The 21492-nt window shown below is 44.2% G+C and overlaps 2 protein-coding genes across 3 annotated transcripts in view; one reads left to right on the top strand and one right to left on the bottom strand.

The window, feature by feature from the left end:
• mus201 (rad2 superfamily protein mus201) overlaps nucleotides 1-16970 on the top strand; it is a 41057-nt gene extending 24087 nt beyond the window's left edge. For both annotated transcript variants that reach the window (XM_072286349.1, XM_072286348.1), the window contains exons 8-12: nucleotides 160-373; nucleotides 2143-2290; nucleotides 4500-4688; nucleotides 11963-12053; nucleotides 15205-16970. In XM_072286349.1, the coding sequence (XP_072142450.1) occupies nucleotides 160-373; nucleotides 2143-2290; nucleotides 4500-4688; nucleotides 11963-12053; nucleotides 15205-15360 (798 nt within the window). In that variant the 3' untranslated portion in view covers nucleotides 15361-16970. The remainder of the gene's footprint in view (nucleotides 1-159; nucleotides 374-2142; nucleotides 2291-4499; nucleotides 4689-11962; nucleotides 12054-15204) is intronic.
• On the bottom strand, nucleotides 16825-21475 carry MED11 (mediator complex subunit 11). Its single transcript, XM_050190077.3, has 4 exons — nucleotides 21369-21475; nucleotides 21162-21243; nucleotides 20941-21081; nucleotides 16825-17631 (listed from the first exon to the last, which is right to left on the bottom strand). Exons 1-4 carry the CDS (start codon nucleotides 21369-21371, stop codon nucleotides 17441-17443), a joined length of 417 nt encoding a protein of 138 aa, XP_050046034.1. The 5' UTR covers nucleotides 21372-21475; the 3' UTR covers nucleotides 16825-17440.
• Nucleotides 21476-21492: the final 17 nt, after the last annotated feature.

The following is a 21492-nucleotide window of genomic DNA, read 5'->3' as shown; positions in this document are numbered from 1 at the left end:
TACACCAAGAGCATGGCCTTCAAGATTATGAGATGTGGTGTCATTTCAGGAGCCAAAATTCCACAATCTACCTATTTGAGCAGGAACACTTCCTTGCCTTTTTACAGTTATTCACAGCTCCTGTTGATTGACATGGCTCCAATGCCTGTTTTGCTGCAGGAGCTTCTTGCACTGCTGGGCCAGCCGTACGTGGTGAGCCCTGGGGAGGCAGAAGCCCAGTGCGCGTGGCTGGAGCAGCATGGGCTCAGTCATGGGGTCGTGACGGATGACAGTGATGCCTGGCTGTTTGGGGCCCAATGCGTTTACCGGCACCTGTTCCGCCCTGATCGGCGTCCCACGCGCTTTCAGATGAGAGATCTTTCCTCACAGTTTGGTGTGTGCAGTTCTCATTGCGCCTGCTTTTATAGCTAAGAGTTGTATTCTTGACTGACCATTTTCAGGAATGTTCCCATTTTTGGTTTGTTTTCTGCCAGCTAAATTTGCAGAACTGCATGTACACTAAGAAACTCATAGAGGAGAGTATGGCAGTCTGCTGTTAGCCTAACACATGCATACTGTTAGTACTTGACTTGTGCATTGCAGCATGCCAGCTGAATGTGCTGGAAGAAGCAATCTCAACCCACCATGCAAGCATGAAGGACTGCACTAACGGCATCTGCAAAGCATTGTACTCTACAGGGCCAAGCATTTTATGAATGATTTTTTTTTGGGAAGAGAAATGTATGCATCAGTGGTAGCTCTACAGGGCCAAGCATTTTATGAATGATTTTTTGGGGAAGAGAAATGTATGCATCAGTGGTAGCTCAGCATATAATTTTCTGGTCTGGAGAAAATTAGAAGATCTGGAAACTGGAGCTTTTGTCAGTGTCTGGAAAGTGATTTCCAGTTCAGTTCAGATCAGCTCAATGGCCTCTGAGTGAATGCCTTTGCTTGTGCAATGCGTACGCATTGTCTCTGTTGACACATAAAGATGGCATACTGCAGGTTGTGGGTTGTGTGCTTGCGCAATCGCACCACTGTGCATGTTTTTCTTCAGTGCTAGTTTCATGTTCTGTCATTGTTTAGTGCATAGACAGGATAGGGAGAATACATAGCTGGAAGTGATTGGTCAAGAACACAGTCCCTGGTCATTATTAGTGGACATTTCCATGAGTAGCACTTCTTTAGAAACTATAGTTACAGTGCAGATTGTACTCCTTATAACATTTACAAAGGTTTCACACCTCCATGCAGGATATTGTGAGCTAAATCTTGGAAATCCCACAGATGCATTTAGGATCAAATGAACTTTATTTTTCCACAAGTAGGAACAGTAATGAATAAATAAATGCAAGTGCTTGACTAACTGCCATCTCATCTTAAAAGAATAGTTGAAAGCACCATTGTCTAAACATATAATTTAGTATTAATGGCCCAATCTACCTCGTTAGCCACAAATATTGCTTGGAAAATGGGTGCTTTTATTAAATTATTGCTCAAAATGAAGTGACAATGATCCATTCTTTAATTATTTGGCAGGAGCTAGTTCAGTTATGGCTAATCTTTGTTTTAAATAATTTGTAATAACGGTTGTTACCCAGACGGACAGGCTAGTAAAATTTTTTGTTGAAACATGTTCATAACTACATACCACTACCGCACTGTCAGTTTTCTATAAAACAAAGGGGGAAAAAGAAAAAAAGTCCACTCAAAAGTAGCACAATGCTACAATGGAAGCCCATGCAGGTCGTGGTAGCATGGTTGATTGCGAGTGGCCAAGTATCATGGGAATTCCATGTGCTGAAATCATCTAGACCTGCTGCAAATGACTCAAATTTAAATTAAGTTCGGGTGCTTTATGTGCCAGAACCAAAATCTGATTGTGAGACGTGCCATATGTTGAACTGTAGATTAATTTTGACCACCTAGGGTGAATTAACGTGCACCTAATGCACGGTACATACCTAAGTGGGAATGACACAACATGTTTACCGATGAAAACTTAAAAACTGCACATGTAACAAAACAGATGTTTTGAGTCTACATTTTATTAAAGGGCCCCTTTAAGGAGTACATCGGCTGTCAGTGTTTTTCGTTGATGTCATACCAAGTGCTTTTGTTCACTTCTGGACTTCACTTTAATTTTGGCATTCTTCTTGCCAGGCCTTGACCGTCAGAAGCTGGTGGCCTTTGCTCTGCTGTGTGGTAGCGACTACACTACGGGTGTTAATGGTGTGGGCCCTGTAACGGCCATGGAGGTGCTCAGCGAGTTTAAAGGAGATGATGCCATTTCACTCCTAGAGGAGTTTCGGTTAGTTTTCCTTCTTTTTTCTTCCCACTCTGAATACATGGGAATGGTAACCATGCTGGGTTATCATATTTTTATGTTTTTAATTTTTTTATTCTACTCTGGTTACATGGGAATCCTAACCATGCTGGTTTCTCAATTACTTTCTACTGTAGCTACGTGTTGCTACATGAAAAACCTAACCCGAGTTATTTTGTTAATCGAGTTAAGAAACTTTACATTTTCTCTACTAGTAAGTGCAATTGCTGTGGGCAGTAACTTAGGCTCAGTGTAACTCCACTAGTGTAACTATGGTCCATGTGCTTATGTAAAAACTATATTACTATACTGCTGTATTTGTATGTGCTTTTTCTTATGTATCAGTGTTCCAATCTTTCTGTGCTGTGTCACTCCTTGACTAGGAATTCTTTATCAGCTGTCCTCACTCATGTATGATGTCACACACATTAGTACTCATCAGCCAGTCAGTACCTGTCTTATCTGTTCAGCAGTAATGCTCTTGCCATGATATCTTATGTGCAGCAAGCTTTTGCTGCAGAGAAATGGCTTTTCTTTTGTTTAATTTCATCTTTTCTTTGTTGCACCACATGCCAAGGCAATATTCAAGTGTCGTGTAAGTTAATGCTTACTTAGGCCAGGGACAGCCCAGCAAGATCTTTATGGAGAGGTTCATTTTCCTGTTGACATATATATACAGCTGACTACACTTAAACGGAACTCGAAGGGAGAGAAAATAGAGTTCCGCTTTTGAGAAGTCTCGTTAATATATGAAGGATGCATAAATGATAAAATATTGTTTTATTTCAAAAGTGTGGAATGTTTTAATTTGTCTGTGGTGAAAAAAAGATGTTATTGTACCCTTTTTGGACTATCACAGCTTTTGCACAAGTTATTTGTTCATGAAGTTCTGGTTTTTGATTGACACCATCATCATTCACAGAGGAATGCGAAAGCTAGGCAACCTGAGTGCTGCAGAGCAGCCACTGATGCCACGACAGTGCTAATGACTAATGCATTGAATTTTTTTGGCTATTTGGCATCACCATTTGAAATTCTTTTCAACCTAATCCTCATTCATATGAAGTACGACAGCCGATGAAGTAGGTGCAGTTTCGGTTCCAGTTCCATTTAACCGGAGTTCACTACAAGTATCGTTCAGTTTAAAAGAAGTTTGTTAACATTGTTCCTATGTGTGGCCAACCAAAGCTGGTATCCTCGTGCTGTTTATCCTGCATTTCCGTTTAGGTGAGTTTCATTTATCCGGAGTACACTGTATTAACGGGACATCATAGTCATGCCAGCTGAGTACTATGCCATTTACCAAGTGAGCTTCTTAGTGCAAATTGTTTGCTTAGCAGAGGCATACACAAAACTTTCACTCTATAGGTTCTATGCTTTGAATATGCACCGTAGCTATCCAAAGCTGCTTAAAAGTAGAACTTCCTGCTTTTATTGAAGGAAAGTAAATTGTTTAAAATTTAAGCACATGTTGCAGCAATGCTAAATGCTGCCTGATTTGGTGCAAAAAAAAAAAAAAAAAGATTGGAACTGCAGGACTTCTTGAAAAAGAGTGTTTCCTACTGTATACATATTTGTGCTCACTTTTCCTTAACCTCTTAGTGGTAATTCTTCTTCATTTTCTTTTTGCCGGAGGAAAAGAAAACACTTGAATTGCACTTAAAGGTACTTGTATGTGAAGTTACAATATAAAAAATTTGTTTAATTTAGTCTTGTATCTCAAAACGAAATTTCTGTGCTCGTTAAAAAACTCTAAACTGAACATCTATTGCAAGAGAATGCCTTTACTGTATCCATTCACGTTTTGTCACGGTACATCCCATAATTCAGAAGGCAAATGTTGTTACGTCTTATAGCAGCTTGTAATACATTTAGCACATAGTTGCAGAGATGTCTGCAATTTGCACACCTGTATGGATGCAACTGCATGAAGCTCTCTAGTGTGTTCAGCCTCATTCAAAACAATGCGAGCAATGGATTGTTCTCTAAATGATAGATGGCAACATGCCGACTAGTTGCACAACTACACATGGTGTGTGAAGCAAGCTTCCTCTTGCTTAAGCATCCTGTTCCAATTTAGGAGTTCAGAACTCATAACTAAGAACCAATACATTACAGAATCCCAACAAGCGGATAGAAAAGTGTAAAGCACATCACCACGCACTCCTTTGACTGTTTTGCACATGTCTCACAGCACTTGGCTTAATAAGGCCAAGGAAGAAAAAGTCCAGCCAGGCAGCAAGACACGATCGCACCTGGTGCGCCTCTCTCTGGAGCCTGGCTTCCCCAGCAGTCGGGTGGCGCAAGCATACCTTGAGCCCACCGTGGATGACTCACGCGAGACCTTTTCCTGGGGCACGCCGGACCTGGATGCTTTGCGAACATATCCTTTCAAGCTTGTGCGACCATCGCCTTTGGGCATATATATATATATATAGTCATATCATAAGAAGCCAACAAACACTAACACCAAGGACAACATATGGGAAATTACTTGTGCTTAATAAATGAAATAAAGAAACGATAAATTAATGGAAATGAAAGTGGATGAAAAAACAACTTGCCGCAGGTGGGGAACGATCCCACAACCATGCGAAGGTTGTGGGATCGTTCCCCACCTGCGGCAAGTTGTTTTTTCATCTACTTTCATTTCCATTCTTCTGATTATTTCAGTCTCATGATCCGGATCTGCGGTCACTACCTGCCCTAAGTAGATGTATTCCCTTACCACTTCCAGTGCCTCGCTACCTATCGTAAACTGCTGTTCTTTTCCGAGACTGGTAAACATTACTTTAGTTTTCTGCAGATTAATTTTTAGACCCACCCTTCTGCTTTGCCTGTCCAGGTCAGTGAGCATGCATTGCAACTGGTCACCCAAGTTGCTAAGCAAGGCAATATCATCAGCGAATCGCTAGTTTCTAAGGTATTCTCCATTAATTTTTATCCCCAATTCTTCCCAATCCAGGTCTCTGAATACCTCCTGTAAACATGCTATGAATTGCATTGGAGAGATCATATCTCCACCATGGAGGCGTTTATAAAGGACCTTTGCATTCGTTGCCCCTCTCCTAGAATAATCTGTGGCAACTTTAACGCACATCATTCGCTTTGGGGAGATAAGACTGCAGATTCCCGAGGCAAGGAACTTGTCGCAGCCGCGGATGCTGCCGACTTATGTATCGCGAACAATGGCAAACCGACTTTCTCCAGACCACCAGATTCATGGAGTGCCATAGACCTCGTGATCCATTCTACAGACCTTGTCGTATCGTCAACAACGGTGCCAGACAGGATGGGCAGTGACCACTTTCCTATCTTCACCAATGTCACCGGATTTCACACTGCTGGGCGACAATTCTGTGCTGTGACACGCTGGGACACATACAGAGAAGCGTTGGATGAATCCCGTAATGAGCTGTTCGCAGATATGCTGCGGAGCAAAAGAGTGGCTACCTCAATGTTGAAACTGCCAGATCATTTCCCTACTCCTGATTTGAAACTAAAGAACCTCTGCGCAGCGCGTAGGAGAGCGGAGCGAAAACTAATGAGAAAAACAGGAAATCCATCTGCGAAAACTGAATACAACAGGATAAACGCTGTCATCCGTCATCACACAAAAAGGTTGAGACGAGTTCAATGGGCTGCTTTCTGTGAGAGCTTATCGGCGTTTACTCCCATGACAAGGATATGGGGAGTAATGAATAGCCTATCCGGAAAGATTCGCCTACACAGGCCATTCGAAGCACTTGCTTTAAAGCAAGGAAAAGATTTGCAAACCCTTGCAGAAGATTTTGCAGATGTATACACATCTGGCAAATCAGCAGGAGTATCGAACCCTCTGTTGTCTGAAGCATTCCATACCATGGATACGCCGTTCACCTTTCGTGAGTTGGATTTGGCGCTTAGCAAATTAAGAAGACGCTGTACTGTGGGTCCCGATTCGATCAGCAATCAGATGCTGACAAATCTGCCATATGAACGAAAACGAGCCCTTCTGGACGTATTTAATCACGTCTGGAGCACAGGAGAGATCCCCGAAGCGTGGAAGACAGCATGGGTGGTGCCAGTGCTCAAGTCCGGAAAGGATCCTGCAAACCTCACCTCATATCGGCCAGTATCGCTAACATCATGTGTATCAAAGTTGATGGAAAGACTTATATGTACGAGATTTTTATTTATTTATTTATTTATTTATTTGAAAATACTGCCAGCTGCTTTTTGGCAGCCAAAGCAGGAGTGGTACATAGAAAATAAAAAGGGATACTGTACAAGCAAAGAAAATGTCAAAATAAAATTCGAACACAGCAAGCTCACACACAGTGCAACACAGATCTTACTTGTACGCTACTGCGCAGAACAATATCTCTGAAACTAATGACACGAGTTGAATAAAAATTCGGTACGAAAGGAATTGCGTGCTTAGCTCACAACTGAGACATAGCCGATAAGAAAGAGTCGACAGTACGCTTGTTCGTTACCTCTTGTGGAAGCCTGTTCCATTCTCTTATCGTTCTAGGAAAAAATGAAAATTGATAAGCGATAGTTCTAGCCTGGGGTACAATAAGGGTAAGTTCGTGCTTTCCGCGGGTACTTCTACACGTGTTAAACTGTAAGTATTTGTCAAAATTCATTTTAGTTTGGCCATTCACTATCGTGTAAAGCATCTTCAGACGGTGTAGCTTACGGCGTTCCTCCAGTGTTGGAAGACCAGACCTTGAACGGAGATCAGATAGTGACACTTGTCTTCCGTAGGCATTAATAATAAACCTGAGTGCTCTTTTTTGTACTTTTTCCAGCTTATCTGTATCAGTCTTAGTGTGCGGGTCCCAAACGACATCACCATATTCAAGTAGAGGACGCACCAGTGAAGTATAACCAACTAGTTTTGTCTTGCTTGTACAGTGCTTCAGACGTTGCCGAAGTAACCATAGTCTTCTTGAGGCTGACGAAACTATATTTTTAATGTGCGCACTCCATCTTAAATCGCGAGATATTTCAATCCCCAGATATTTAAACGTATCGAAAAGAGTAATGCCAACGTCGTTAATTTTGTATGCATGCGATAGTGGACTCTTCTTTTTTGTTACGGTCATTTGCGAGCACTTAGGGATATTTAGGCTCATTTTCCAGGTCTGGCACCAGTTAGAAATTGATGTTAGAGAATTACTTAAGAGTAATTGATCATCTTTAGTTTGAATGGCATGATAAATAATACAGTCATCCGCGAAAAATCGGCATTGTACAGCAGTGTCAAGTGAGAGATCATTCAGATAAACAAGAAAAAGTAATGGTCCAAGGACGGACCCTTGAGGTACGCCCGAAAGGACTGGAAGCATTGATGATTTAGAGTCACCTATTTGAACATATTGTTGGCGTTGCGTTAGGTAAAAGTCAAGCCACCTCAGAATACGCTCATTTGTAAAGAGATGCTTTAGTTTTAATATCATTTTGGAATGCGACACGCGGCCAAAGGCTTTTTCAAAGTCTAGAAAGATTATGTCGACCTGGCCACTGTTATCAAGAACTGCAAACAAATCATTAGTAATGTGGAGTAACTGTGTCACTGTTGAAAGGTCACGCCTGAATCCGTGCTGACTGTTCATGAAAAAATTGTTGCCTTCGAGAAAACTGCTTAAATGTTTGAAAAGAAAATGTTCCAATACCTTGCTAGCTGTGCACAACAACGACACCGGGCGATAGTTAGTTACTGTGAGCTTATCGCCAGTCTTGTGTATTGGTATAATTTTGCCTATTTTCCAGTCAGAAGGAACTTCTCCTTTCTCCAAACTTTGCTAAAAATAATATAAAGATACTTGGCACACCACTCCGCGTATCTAAACAAAAATGCATTTGGGATTTCGTCGGGTCCCGAAGATTTCCTAATGTCTAAGCTAAGCAATGCTGAAAAAATACCTTCTTCTGTGATTATTAGTTCTGGAAGTTCATACATAGTTGCGTGGCTGAAATCTATATTGTTATCGGCACTGCGCAGAAAAACGGACGAAAAATAGTCGTTGTATGCCGTTGCTATACAAGTTGGGTCAGTGACGTCCTTATCGTGTATTTTCAATTTATTAACTGGTTCCTTCTTTTGCGTCAAGTGAAGCCAAAACTTTCTCGGATCGCTGGAAAGGAAGTTGTGCATTTTGACGTTAAAAAAAGTGAATCTGGACGATTTTATTTTCGAACGCAAGTCCGATCGCAGCTCAGCCAAGGTGCCGCTATCTCTCTGGTTTTTAGACGATAGTCGTTTTACGCGCCTCTTTATATGAATGATCTCGCGCGTTATCCAGGGGCTTCGACGTTTGCTCTTATGTCGTTTCGGGATATATTTATTCATGCAATGACGCACCGCACATTTGAAGTGCAGCCACAAACTATTAACAGTTGTAAAGTTTCTGTGACACTGTAAAAAGAAATCATAGTCTTGTTCTAAGAAATCTAATATGCTGACATCGTCCGCATTATTAAAATCATAGTAGGGCTTTGGCTTGCTGCGCTCAGCTTCACGCCACAGTTGGTTTTTAAAAAGGACAGAGAAATGGTCCGATATACCGGGCACGATATCGACAGTATAACCTAGTTGACTGACGTTTTCGGATATGAAGACGAGGTCGAGAACATGGTATCTTGAGCAAGGAAATAGACTGCCATCATGTATGACCGGATTTCGTCCACGGTTGAGTGCCCAGGACAGTGTCTTGGATCTACTAAGCCATATCGAGCACCATCGCGCAGACGGCCTTTCCACACTCGCCATCTTTATGGACGTTGCCAAGGCATACGACTGTGTGCTTCATACAGGCATCATCAACGGCTCCGAGCCATGGGCGTCTCGGGAAATGCTCTTCGATTCGTCCATGCATTTCTCAGTGATCGATGTGTCCAAGTTAAGCTCGGAAGTATATTGAGTGACAAGCGACGAATTTCCCTCGGTGTCCCACAAGGAAGTGTCCCACAAGGAAGTGTCCTATCTCCCTTGATTTTTAACGTTGCCATGGCCAGCCTTCCAGATGCCCTGAAAGTAGGTCGGACGGCTGTTAAAATGTCCATCTACGCAGATGACATCTGCATTTGGATCTCGGGGTACCAACACATACGTTTGGCCCGGATAGCCCAGGCCGCAATCTCCACTATCGATCGCCACTTACCGACGCTTGGCCTATCTTTATCAGCAGAAAAATCTGCATTCATGCTTTTCCCGGGAGTGAGACGTAAGTCAACACGTCTGACGCTGAATATCAGAGGGCATTCAATTCTTCGTGCAACTCATGTTCGATTCCTGGGTGTCACCATCGACAACAAGCTACTATGGCGTGGTGCGGTCGAAAGTGTTGTGGCTGCATCAGTGCAAAGGGTCAACGCACTTCGTCAATTGGCAGGTGTACGTTGGGGAAACAATCCTATATTCATGCTTAAACTGAACGCTGCACTGCTAACAAGCCACATTCTCTATCAGCTCCCTCTGATATCACCGTCATTGAGTCAATTCGAGCACTTGGAGGCAGTGCACAGAAAGGGACTTCGCTTGGCGATGGGAGTTCCAACGGCGGCTTCAAACAAGAAAGTCACTAATGAGGCAGAGTCTCTTCCACTCCGCCTCTTGGCATCTCAGGCCTTGCTGATGCAGCTATTAAGGCTGGGCGAGTTACGCGCAGGCACGGCGCTTCTCCGGCGGCTAAGAGCAAGAACTCGCTCACATTTCCATGCGGCGCTGAACACCTTCCGATATTTAGGATTGGAATGGCCTAAATGAAGTCACCTTGACCCGCCATGGTCTTTTTCGGACGTTACCTGCAGCCTCAATGTACCTAACCTACCGACGAAATGCACCATTTCAACTGCCGAAGCAAAGTTTATTGTGCTGGACCACTTGAGCACTGTGTTTCAAAGCCATCTACAAGTGTACACAGACGGTTCGGTGTGCGCACAAACAGACAGCTGTGCAGCGGCATTCTGCATACCATCCCTTGATGTGTCATGGTCTGGCCGACTGGATCGCGTAGTTTCCTCTACAACAGTAGAAAGCGCCGCAATCACCGTGGCTTTGCGGAAACCACCGGCCTTTTCTGCATGAGATGTCGTGGTGCTGACGGATTCCAAGTCAGCATTACAGAGATTACATCGGGGCCTACCTCTAGAGAAATTTACAAGGCAGTCTCTGGCACTGATTAACGACCTAACGAGCAAAGGATTTAACATAAGTTTTCAATGGATTCCATCACACGTAGGAATTGATGGAAATGAGAAAGCTGACGCCCTTGCACACCTAGCGCTGACATGTGTCCCAAATGTGAAAGCCCCAAAAGCTTTTCAAAACTCTAAGGGTGCAATCCGCCTTCACTTTAGAGAGATGCACAAGAATCCACACGAATCCTGTGTGACTCATGGATTTACACGCAAACAAGCGACGCTTTTATACCGCATCAGGACCGACTCTGCGTACACCCCAGCTTGGTTATTCAAGACTGGGCTTCGCGCTTCCCCACTCTGTGTTTTCTGTGGTGACATTGGCGACATCGAACATTTCATTCGGCTATGCCCGCAGTTTGACAGAAAGAAGAGCGATGGTCGACAACCTACAAAAGAGCGGTCTTAAGCACAGGACCTTTGAAGACGTTGTTTTCCCCGGAGGGCCCGCAGCATTCAGGAAGAGAGCGCAACGACTGCTGATAGCCTTCCTGCGAGACACGGGGCTCATCGACACCTGGTGACACACCCCTGATCTCAACTCGAAGGAGGATCAGGCAGAACAATTGCCGGCTATGTATGCCAGGCTAACCCCGCCTGCTTCAACATCACCACCACCACCACCACCAGATCATATCTCCCTGCTTGATGCCCTTCTCTATGGGGATTTTGTTGCTTTCTTTATGGAGGACTACGGTGGCTGTGTAGCCGCTGTAGATATCTTTCAGTACTTTTACGTACGGCTCGTCTACGCCCTGATTCCGTAATGCCTGCATGACTGCTGAGGTTTCGACTGAATCAAACGCTTTCTTGTAATCAATGAAAGCTATATATAAGGGTTGGTTATACAGTATTCCGCACATTTCTCTATCACCTGATTGATAGTTTGAATATGGTCTATTGTTGAGTAGCCTTTACGAAATCCTGCCTGGTCCTTTGGTTAACAGAAGTTTAAGGTGTTCCTGATTCTATTTGCGATTACCTTAGTAAATACATTGTAGGCAATGGAAAGTAAGCTGATCGGTCTATAATTTTTCACGTCTTTGGCGTCCCCTTTCTAATGGATTAAGACTATGTTGGCGTTCTTCCAAGATTCCGGTACGCTCGAGGTGATTAGGCATTGTGTATACAGGGTGGCCAGTTTTTCTAGAACATTCTGCCCACCATCCTTCAACAAATCTGCCATTACCTCATCCTGCCCAGCTGCCTTCGCCCTTTGCATAGCTCCCAAGGCATAGCCAAGAATGTGGCCCCTCAGATTAGCCACAAAGCATAATAGGTGTCGATGTTAGTGGTGCAACAGGGATCTTTTTTATGAAGCAGAGGTTTCCAGCACAACCTATAACCTAGACATACCCATGTCAGGAGAGCTGAGAATACCTATCTGTATGGGTTTGGACTAAAAACTTCTCTATTGTCTCCAAGTCACAGATTGGTGAGAAATATCTTTAACTGCACATGATGCACGTATGCAAACCAGAAACTTGGCTGGAGCCGGGAAAAGCTGGATGACCTCTTACTGCCAGTGCTGAAGCGGATGGGTGCAAAGCAAAAGCAGGCAAGTTTCTTTCTTCACTTATACGTATGTGAATGCCAAATCTTCTGGAGCGCGATCACACAAGCTGCTCGCTTTTCCGAGCATTCAGTTGCCCTCTCGTGATTTGCGGGGCACTGTGCTTTTGTCGGCAGCCACCATTGCGGCGGGGCAGGACCAAAGTATGTGCAAACGTCGCATTCCTGTCAGTCCTCAAACTGAATGCACTGTCTTCTAATAGTAGAACGGGCGGCAAAGCCATTTGCTTCGCTGTTTGCTTTGGAATGAAGAGCCCTTAATTTCACTCACAGCAGACAACGCACTTGGCATATGCTTGTAATGGTCTGCTGGTCAGCTTGTCGCTCGGCCAACCTTGGTGGCTAGCGTTGCGGGCCGAATTTTTCTACAGTTAAATGTTGATATAACGAAGTAGGCAAAATTTGAATGAGAAAATAATACATTTTGATGAATTTGGAAGTCGAGTCGGTGACGAACTATACGGTTCCATGCCATGTCGATGATATCGTCCCATCGGCATTACGAATTAAGCAAAGCCAGCCACGTTCTCGCGTGCACCCCGCTCCGCGGCTGATGGCGTTGCCCGCACTGGGACGACGCTGTCATGAAAAGCGCTGGAAGCGAATGCTTCGTCTGCCTCTCGCTTCAACGGGTCACCGAAACTCGAGATTACGCAACCTCCAGCACTAAACGCGAGAGAAGACAGCTTACATGATGCCACGTCGTCTTGGCACACCCACTCTTAGCATAGGCAAGATGCAAGGTGCGTGGCTGCCTCTGCACTCAGCAGCGCTTACAGCTATGCGCAGCTACGGCCGAGACGCGCACCAACTCACTGTCCCCTCTTTTCCTTTGCTCATGCGGGAAAGCGGCACTTGTGCAGCCACCATCTTTCTTTTCTCACCCTCGCACACTTTGACTCGCACCTAAAGCGCAAAGTGTGCAGGGCACAATAGGATCTTATTGCACCTGGACATTATGCGGATCATGATGTGGCTCGACTTCGGCGGTCGCTCATGTCATGCCAGGAGTGATTTAAGAGGTGCGTTTGCAAACAGCCGCTTGTAAGTGAATCGTTTGATCATCTGCATCTGTGGAAGTTTCCATTTATTGTCACGGCATTCCTTTGCGGCAGAAGCGAAATTTTGTTGTATTGAAATCGCACACAAATGCACTTCATTAAATTGAGGTTCTAAGTACATGTTCTATGAACAAAAAGTTATGAAAAATTAAATACTTTATGTTGAAATTCATTATATCGAGGTTTAACTGTATATGAACATGCATTCCACTGCCACTTTTGCAACCGCTTGGTGGGTATTTTTGGCAGCCAGTGAGCCAGTGCCCTTGGGACAAAGAAGAAAGTCCTTTGTGCTCTCCCATTTTTCAGAACCGAAAGTGTTTGAAGTCCTTTAGGCAACGCATCATAGTTTTACTTTTTGCCGGTTTGTTTTCACCTTGTTATCACTCTTATGTAGTTGTCACTTGATGCAAGCCACGCTTACAGTATCCAAAGTTTTTTGAACGTTGTAGCCATTCTACAGTGCAGTGCGAGTTTCATTCGTGTTTGCTATGCGGCTTTATCACACATCTGCTTTCGCACAACAGTGTGCTCATGCTATCAAGTAACCCATAGTTCTTCAACGTAGCAGTACCGTAGTTTTTCTGAAAGACGGGCCCATTGTGTATCAATTTGTAGGTGTGCTAGTAGATGACTGTGGTACATTCTAGAATTTACCTTGTCGCCAGGAGCACACCTGGAAGATTCGATGATGCACGAATGCATAAGTGAGCAGACTCCAGTGGCTTTCGTTCGATTCGATGACATGTTAATGCTAGTTGCTGTCATTGTGATCGAAGTGTTGTACGTCTTTCTGGGAATAAGTTCCACCTCCAACACAACCTGACTTGTCAATGTGAAGGTCATTGGTTAGTGATGCCATACACTAAGTGGCCAAGCTGATGTAACAGTGGTAGGCCAGTTGCAGCATTTTCACTTACAACCAACAGCAAGGCCAGCAATAAGACAGCTTTTTCATGCCACTGCTGTATTCCGCGCACGTGCTTGCCCTAAGGACTGAGCCCAGCCAAGCTCCGCTTTCACCAGATGTGGCTGTTATTTCATAAAAGGGACAAGCAGGCCGGTGTTGACATGCGCAAGGGCCCAAGTGACTGTCCTTATGCGACGACATGAAAGACCGGACAAGGTGTAAACATGCATTAGCAGACGACCAATGATGCTGTGCGCATGCGGTACCACCTAGTGGCTAAAGAAAAACGAGGCTATTAAATTGTTTTAACTTTCATGCATAACTTTTTCCGCACAGATTATATGTTGCAAAAGCAAAAGAGAGATTTCGTTATAAAATTTTTAGTTTTTTAAGCTCCGGAAACATTCTGCTGTTAATGTATCGTTCCTGGTTGACATTCCAGTTGACGCAACAGGGCTGCACTCGTTTGTTAGTGCTCTCCCTCCCGTTCTCGCAAATTTTACAGGCAGCCTACTTTGTGATGTTGGAGCCACATCAAACGTTCAGAAAGCGAGCTGTTTGCATGATTGCGCCCCTCTATATTAAGCAGAGGGAATGGTAATAGCTGCACAGTATCTGGAACATTTGGTGTATTTTTTTCAGTGTTTGCCCGATTAAAAAAATTTTTTTTTAATGTATTCAGCCTAGCACCTTGTTACTCAATATGTCAAGGACAGTGAAAAGGGGGTACATAATTTGTCACTGACATTTGAAGAGATCCCTTTTTTTGTTTGCCTTGCATGTTGATCACATTCATAAGTTACACATCTGTCAACACACGCGTTCCCTGGTTAACATGGTGTGCCTATTGTTGTGTGTACTGATTGTCATGTCAGTAACACTCCTTGGTGTTAATTGAGATAATTATAGCCACAGGAACCATAGAGAAATGCCAAGCTATAGTTGGGAATGGCACTTATTAAGAACTAGCTTTTCCATTCAACATTTATTGTCATAGGACACTTGCATGCATGTTTTGCCATTGCGGCTTCTTCAAAGAAGTTTGAGTGTTCCTCCCTTTCATATTGCTCAAGAGAATGCATAATAGTGGGTTCATTACAAAAAAATTTTTTTTGTTATAATTTTAGTGCATTAACACTGCCACATCCTTTCTTGCACTGCTGTAGACTCGTATGGACCAATACCTGGAGGCTTGCCAGGCACCACCCAAACCCAAGCTGTTCCCGAGCAAACGGCTTACTAAGGCCATGGGCAAGCTGGCACCAGTGAAAAGGGCAAAGATCGAAGGGCCACAGCTTTCCGAGGATAGCGATTCAAGCTAACAGGAACAGAAAGGATACATTCTTGTTCGAGCAAGACAATGGTGCAACATTGAATGGTGCACAGGGAATTCAACATGCCTCCTACATTACTAAAACTGAAAGAACAGCTCAGTACATTTTCATCTGACGCTGTAGTCGCATACCATTTGCTTTGTGCGGGATAAGTATTTAAAGGCAGTGCAGTGGAACTAATGAACTTTTTGGCAGCGCAATGTTCACAGGAGTATATACACCAGTAAATTGTTTCTAACTAGTTAACTTAATTTGTCAATTAATGCTTCATTACGTTAGGGCACACATTGCAGTTACAGAATACAAGCCAATGAGTCCTCAAGGCATGTGTACAATTACTGGGAATCCTGAAACCAACACTGGTTTCAAGATATTTCTCTTAAAGCTAACAAAGAGATGCCATTGGCATTTCAGTTTGTATTTTGCCCAAATGGTATCCATCACACATTGTGGGAAAAAATAGAGCACTGATGCATTTTGTGTAGAGTTTGAGGACAAGTTGATGTGTTCTCAGCAGACAGGCTTCAATTCTGCAAAACTGAAAGTTAAGAAAGTCTGCAGTTGTTCATTACTAGATTGCAATCACATATCACAGTCAAGTTAACAAACCAGTGCTGGCTCACAACTCAGTTTGTCTTTGGAAAACATGGTACATATAGATGCCAGCTAACTACCATGTTTAATTATGTAACTGCAGCATGTGCCCTAAGGTGAGCATATCATGTTTAATTACTGAATAGGTGAATATCTCATTTACTGAAAGTAAGCTCTTGCAAAAATAATAATAAATTAGTTTCAGAATACATTATCTTTAATGTGCCGTCTTTTTTTCATTTGAAGCGAGTGATATACTGGCAGTCGGCATGTTTCCAAAATGAAGTGGTGAAAATGCATGTCTACATCAAGTGTTTAGTAATAAACAAGCAGAAACAGAGCATGCTGAACTGTGATAGGACACTGTCCCATCCATGGAACTTTGAAACAGCAATAGTGTGTATTACTGCTGCTCTGCCCAGTTGCATAATCAGTTAGCACACAAACACTTTTTCAAAGACCCTGCTTTCAGTTCGATTCAACAGCTGCACCACATGCATATCATGTGTTTTAAGTGACATGCATTAAAAGAAAGTGTTGCCAGAAGGCTGCTTTGCACATTGATATATCTCAATTTGTCGTGCACATCATTTGTATAGAATGGTGCCTTAACTTCTTTTGGCCGATCAGAACCACAGCTTGTAAGGTTTGTAATGAAGATTCTTTGAAAGACTTACAAATGCTTTTATGATGAACTGTGCCAATTAAGATTTTGCATGTTACATGTGCTTCAACACACAACAAACTTTTTTGGTGTGGTACATCAAGTGCCTCAGCAAGGCTTTCAAAATGGAATAGTATTAAGCCTTTGATTATCAAGCCCAATGGGCACAGATCAGATTTCTCACAGCAGACATATTTAAAGACACTGAATGTTTTTATTTTGATCATCTTCAAGACTTTGGCACAGCGGGTAATTAATGACAATAAAAGCAGTTCTACGCAACTTTCTGTACATCTTAGTGTGCTTTCATACTGTACATTAAAGAACTTCTTCCAATCTGGCTGTGTGCAGCAGAAACTTCCCTCAGTTAATTGCATTTCTTTCACTTCTTTCAAATAGGCTGTGAAGTATAATGAAACAAGCTTTGGACAGCGTCTTATCGTGAGTGCTAAATTAACATGGTTATTCGTGTCATGCAACTTCTTGTATTGTTTGGTTAAATAAAAGCTTAAATAAATGAGGGCTGAAGAGCCCTCACAAAAATACATATTAAGCTTCAAAAAGGAGCATGATGACCTGAATGCTGTATACAAGTGAGGCTTAAATATCAACTAGGTGGCCTGCAAAGCACGAGTGTTCGTTTCTCCATATGTACAAATCCTAATTGTAGAATGCTACTTTCCGCACTACCCCATGTGCACAACATAGATCACTTCTGCTGAAGCTTCATGCACATAAACACAACCTCTTCACAATGAAGGAAAGCCAGCACCACCACAAGGCACATATGCACGCACTTCCGCCTAGTTTTCAGGAATCTTGCTCTTGTTGAGGCTGTTGCATTTGTTGTTGAATCGGAGGCTGCTGTTGTGGCTGGTCCTGCTGTTGCTGGTGGCGCAGGCGTTCTAGTTCGTTCATGCGTGAACGGGCATGCTCAAGTCGATGAAGAGCCATGTGAAATACTTTCTGTGCTGCATAGCTTGAGCCTTCATGTGGCTGCACTGTAAAGGAAGACAGATGCAATTCATTGCAGGGTAACGTTCATGACAGTAACTATTTCATCACTGACCTTTCAGGTTAATTGAAACAGGTTAAAGCAGCCAGCAACGCCTATTATATTAAACGCAACATTGTTTAGGCATGCTAGCGGGAACGCATTACAGCCAACTACATGAGGCTACAGTGCCATAGCCCAAAATAAGTAATGATGCCTCCTTACCACAACACATGGAATACAAAAAAGTTGGCTGCAGCTTAGCTCAGCTAACCCTGGATATGCAAAGCGAAAGCTTGGTTTAGCCTAGTTAAGTCTTGATTTGACTTCGTTAACCTTTGGTTTCGCTGTAATTATTATACTTAGGTATACAATCATCGTTAAGCCGGGTATGACGACTGTGCCTGGGTCTGTGGCTAGACATGACTGTGATTAGGCTTGGGTAGACAAGCATCATTCAACGGTGCGACACCTGTTGTGCCACAGAGAAAGCACAAGTGCTAGACATGCCAAGAGACGCCGGGAACATGCACAGTGTCGAAGCACAAAGGGACCGGGCGCCAACGCAGTCACTATATTGATCTAGACGGTGCGACGCCTGTTGCATTCCGGACCCTCTCCAGTGAAGCAGCTTGCCGGGCGATATCCACAGGGTGGTCAGATGCTGCTTGGCGACGATGGCTCAAAGCTTCCCGCGCAATGCCCACAGAAGACGGCCCGGCCTCACTCTCATCCATGGCCAAGCTCGCACTGACTAGACGAGCATGGCGCTCCTCTTAGCCAGGCGGCGACCCAGCTGCGGAAAGCACATGCGCCAAGCCGACGGAGGTGGCAGAGCTCGCCGTTGCGAGTCACGTGATGCGTTGCCAAGGCTACGGCGCAGCTACGGTCAAATGAAGATCAAATTGCTGGCGACAGCAAAATTAGGCTCATCGTGGTTAGTGAAGGAAAGTGCACTCACAGAGAGAGTAAAAGGTAAACATGCGGCAGATATCTGCCTGGTTGGGGACAACTGTATTAAAGAGAAGTAAAACTCCAACCAAATTTAATTTTAAAAACCTGACGTATCGGAGCCAGACTGGCTCCTCCCTCAGGGGTGAAATGGCATGAGGCGTAGCAGCGTTTATATGCGTTTGTGGCGCATTGGCAGGCACGCAGACTTGTTTCGTAGACCTTGAGCATAAATGGCAGGTAGTGTTCCTGACGGAAGACTGATGTTACCAGGAGTCTTCTGGGTGCGGCAGGACTCCAAAAGGAACTACCACCAGTGGTTGTTTTCTCTCCAAGATGACAGCACCGTTGGGGCTAATCCAGTTATCACAAAGCTTGTAGTGTTCTATCATAGCACTGCATTTTCTGTTTAGGTGGTGAAGGTCATTCTTGTGTTGACGAATTCTTTCAGTGAAGTTTTTAGTCATGCCAACATGCTAAGTGGCGGATTCGGTGCAGCTAATCTTGTACACAATGCCCTGCGCCTTTTCGACAGGAACGTGGTCTTTTGGACGAAGTAAGAACCTACCGATTGTAGAGAGGCTTGTGAGTGATGTCAACCCCTGCCCCCCGCAGCACGCGGGCTAATGTCTCGCTGACGCGTTGAACATATATTATCGAGGCATGGCGCTGTTGCATGGGTGGTGCCGGCAGCCTGCCGTCTTCCTTTCTTTCTCATTTTGTCAGTGGAGGGTGCGGTCTTTGTGTAACTGTTCATCCCAAGGTCACAGATTGCTGTGTTTTTTTCTCTTCCTTCTTCGGACTACACGAAACTTGTGGCAGGTGGGGTTATTAGAATTTAAGTGAAGATATCGTTCTGTGCGAGTTGGTTTCCTGAATATGGAGAAGGAAAGGTTTGGCCGCTCTTTTCACGAGCAAGGATGTCCTTTCTTAGATGTCCTTGTGAACAGAGAGCGACCAAACCTTTCCTTTTCCGTATTCGGAAAACCAACACATACAGGACGATATTTTCATTCTAGTCACCCCACCTGCCACGAGTTTTCTGTGGTCTGAAACCTCATCAAGAATTTGCTCATCTCTGCAACTCCAGAAGGAAGAAAAAACACGGTGATCCGTGACATTCAGATGAAGGGTTGTGCAAAGGCATTTATTCACCGCGCCCTCCGGCGGAACGAGAATCAGAAGACGGCAGCTGCCACACCACCCGAGCAACGGTGCAGTGTTTCAATACCATATGTTCGAGGCATCAGCGAGACATTAGCCCGTGCGCTGCGAGGGGCATGGGTTGACGTCACTCACAAGCCTCTCTACAGTCGGTAGCCTCTTCCCTAGTCCAAAAGACTGCGTTCCTGTCGAAAAGGCACAAAGCATTGCGTACAAGATTACCTGCACCAAATGCCCCACTTTGTATATTGGCATGACTAAAAACTCCATTGAAAGAATTCGTCAACACAAGAATGTCCTTCACCACCTAAACAGAGAATGCAGTGCTGTGGCAGAACACTGTGAGATTTTACACGCAAGCATAACTGGCCAGCTCTTCAAATTGGCAGCGTTTGTCTGGGGCCGTGAAGCATTCTATCTGGCACTAAAGTTGCTCATACTTACATTTTTGCACAGTTATTCTTCGGAATTTTGAGAATGACAGCCCACAAACATATGTCATGAAACAAAACGACAGCACGTGCGTTTTATGTTAAATCTTCTAGGACTGAAATATTAAAAGTGCGAAACAATAACAAAAGATCGGCCCACGCAAGAGGCCGCGTTTCTACCAGAAAGCTCGCCTTCGTGCATATATATCGCTTTGCTTAGACGCCGCGATGTTCGCGGCGCCTCTTTGCATGTCTAGCCATCGAGGAGGCGCTGGTATTGCGCTTTCCCGGTGGCCCGACAGGCGTTGCCCCGTCGAGATCAATGTAGCATCCGCGTTCACGCCAGTGCTTTGACGCCGTGGTGCTCGCTGTGCATGTTCACGGAGTCTATACGCTTGCGCGTAACCCGCGTTAACGAAGTGAAACGTCACTAATTTTTTTTAATCACCGGATAAGCCCGGACGGCGATGTCGTTTTGAAAGAGAAAGCAACCACTGGTGGCGGTTCCTTTTGGAAGCTTGGCACATCCAGAAGACGCCGGGTAGCATCAATCGTTCGTCAGGAACACTTCCCGCCGTTAACGCACAAGGTCTACGAAAAGTGTATGCGCGCCTATCAAAGCGCCATAAACGCATACGAACACTGCTACGCCTCACGCCATCTCACCCCTGAAGGAGGAGCCGGTTGGGTTTTCTTTAAGGTAAGCTTTGATTGGCCCTTCTCTTTAATAGAGGGATTAGTTTTGAAGAAAAGGGTGTTGCACCACATACCAGTGGAAACTTGCGTAAGGTAAAGTATATGTTTTGTCAGAGCAGCTTCGACATTCTGCAATGTAGTCAGGAAGCTCGACGTATTCGATTCCACTTGCTTCATGCTCGGTTTTTCCCGACTAAGCTCCAAGCACGCCTGACCTGCAATGCGATCGAGTAGGCTATCGGTCACTATTAACTCGGTCATAACTCGCAATTACAAAATTTTCAGGGCTAGTTACCTGCGCTCTGCAAGGCCGTAGCAACCTCCTTCTCGATCTCTTCAAGTTCCTTGAGTTTCATCTTCAGAGTTGTCATAGAGTTCTGCAAAGCGACAAACGCGGAATGTTACTCAACTTCTAAAGCGGCTACTTGTAAGCGTAAAGTTTCTAGCCATTGCGCTGAAGAGTCGTGACTGTTTAAAACACAAGCATGAATACAGCACTCACCATCGTCGATTTTTAGTGGTAAGTTCGACCGATACAGACGCCGGTGTATTCACTTAGGAAAAGCATTCACGCCGCTTTGACAAGGCTTTGATCATATGCTTTGACGCTGGCTTTGATCTTGAAC

Source organism: Dermacentor andersoni, chromosome 2, assembly GCF_023375885.2.
Source record: "Dermacentor andersoni chromosome 2, qqDerAnde1_hic_scaffold, whole genome shotgun sequence".
Taxonomy (NCBI): Eukaryota; Metazoa; Arthropoda; class Arachnida; order Ixodida; family Ixodidae; genus Dermacentor; species Dermacentor andersoni.
This window is presented reverse-complemented; position numbering and strand designations above follow the sequence as displayed.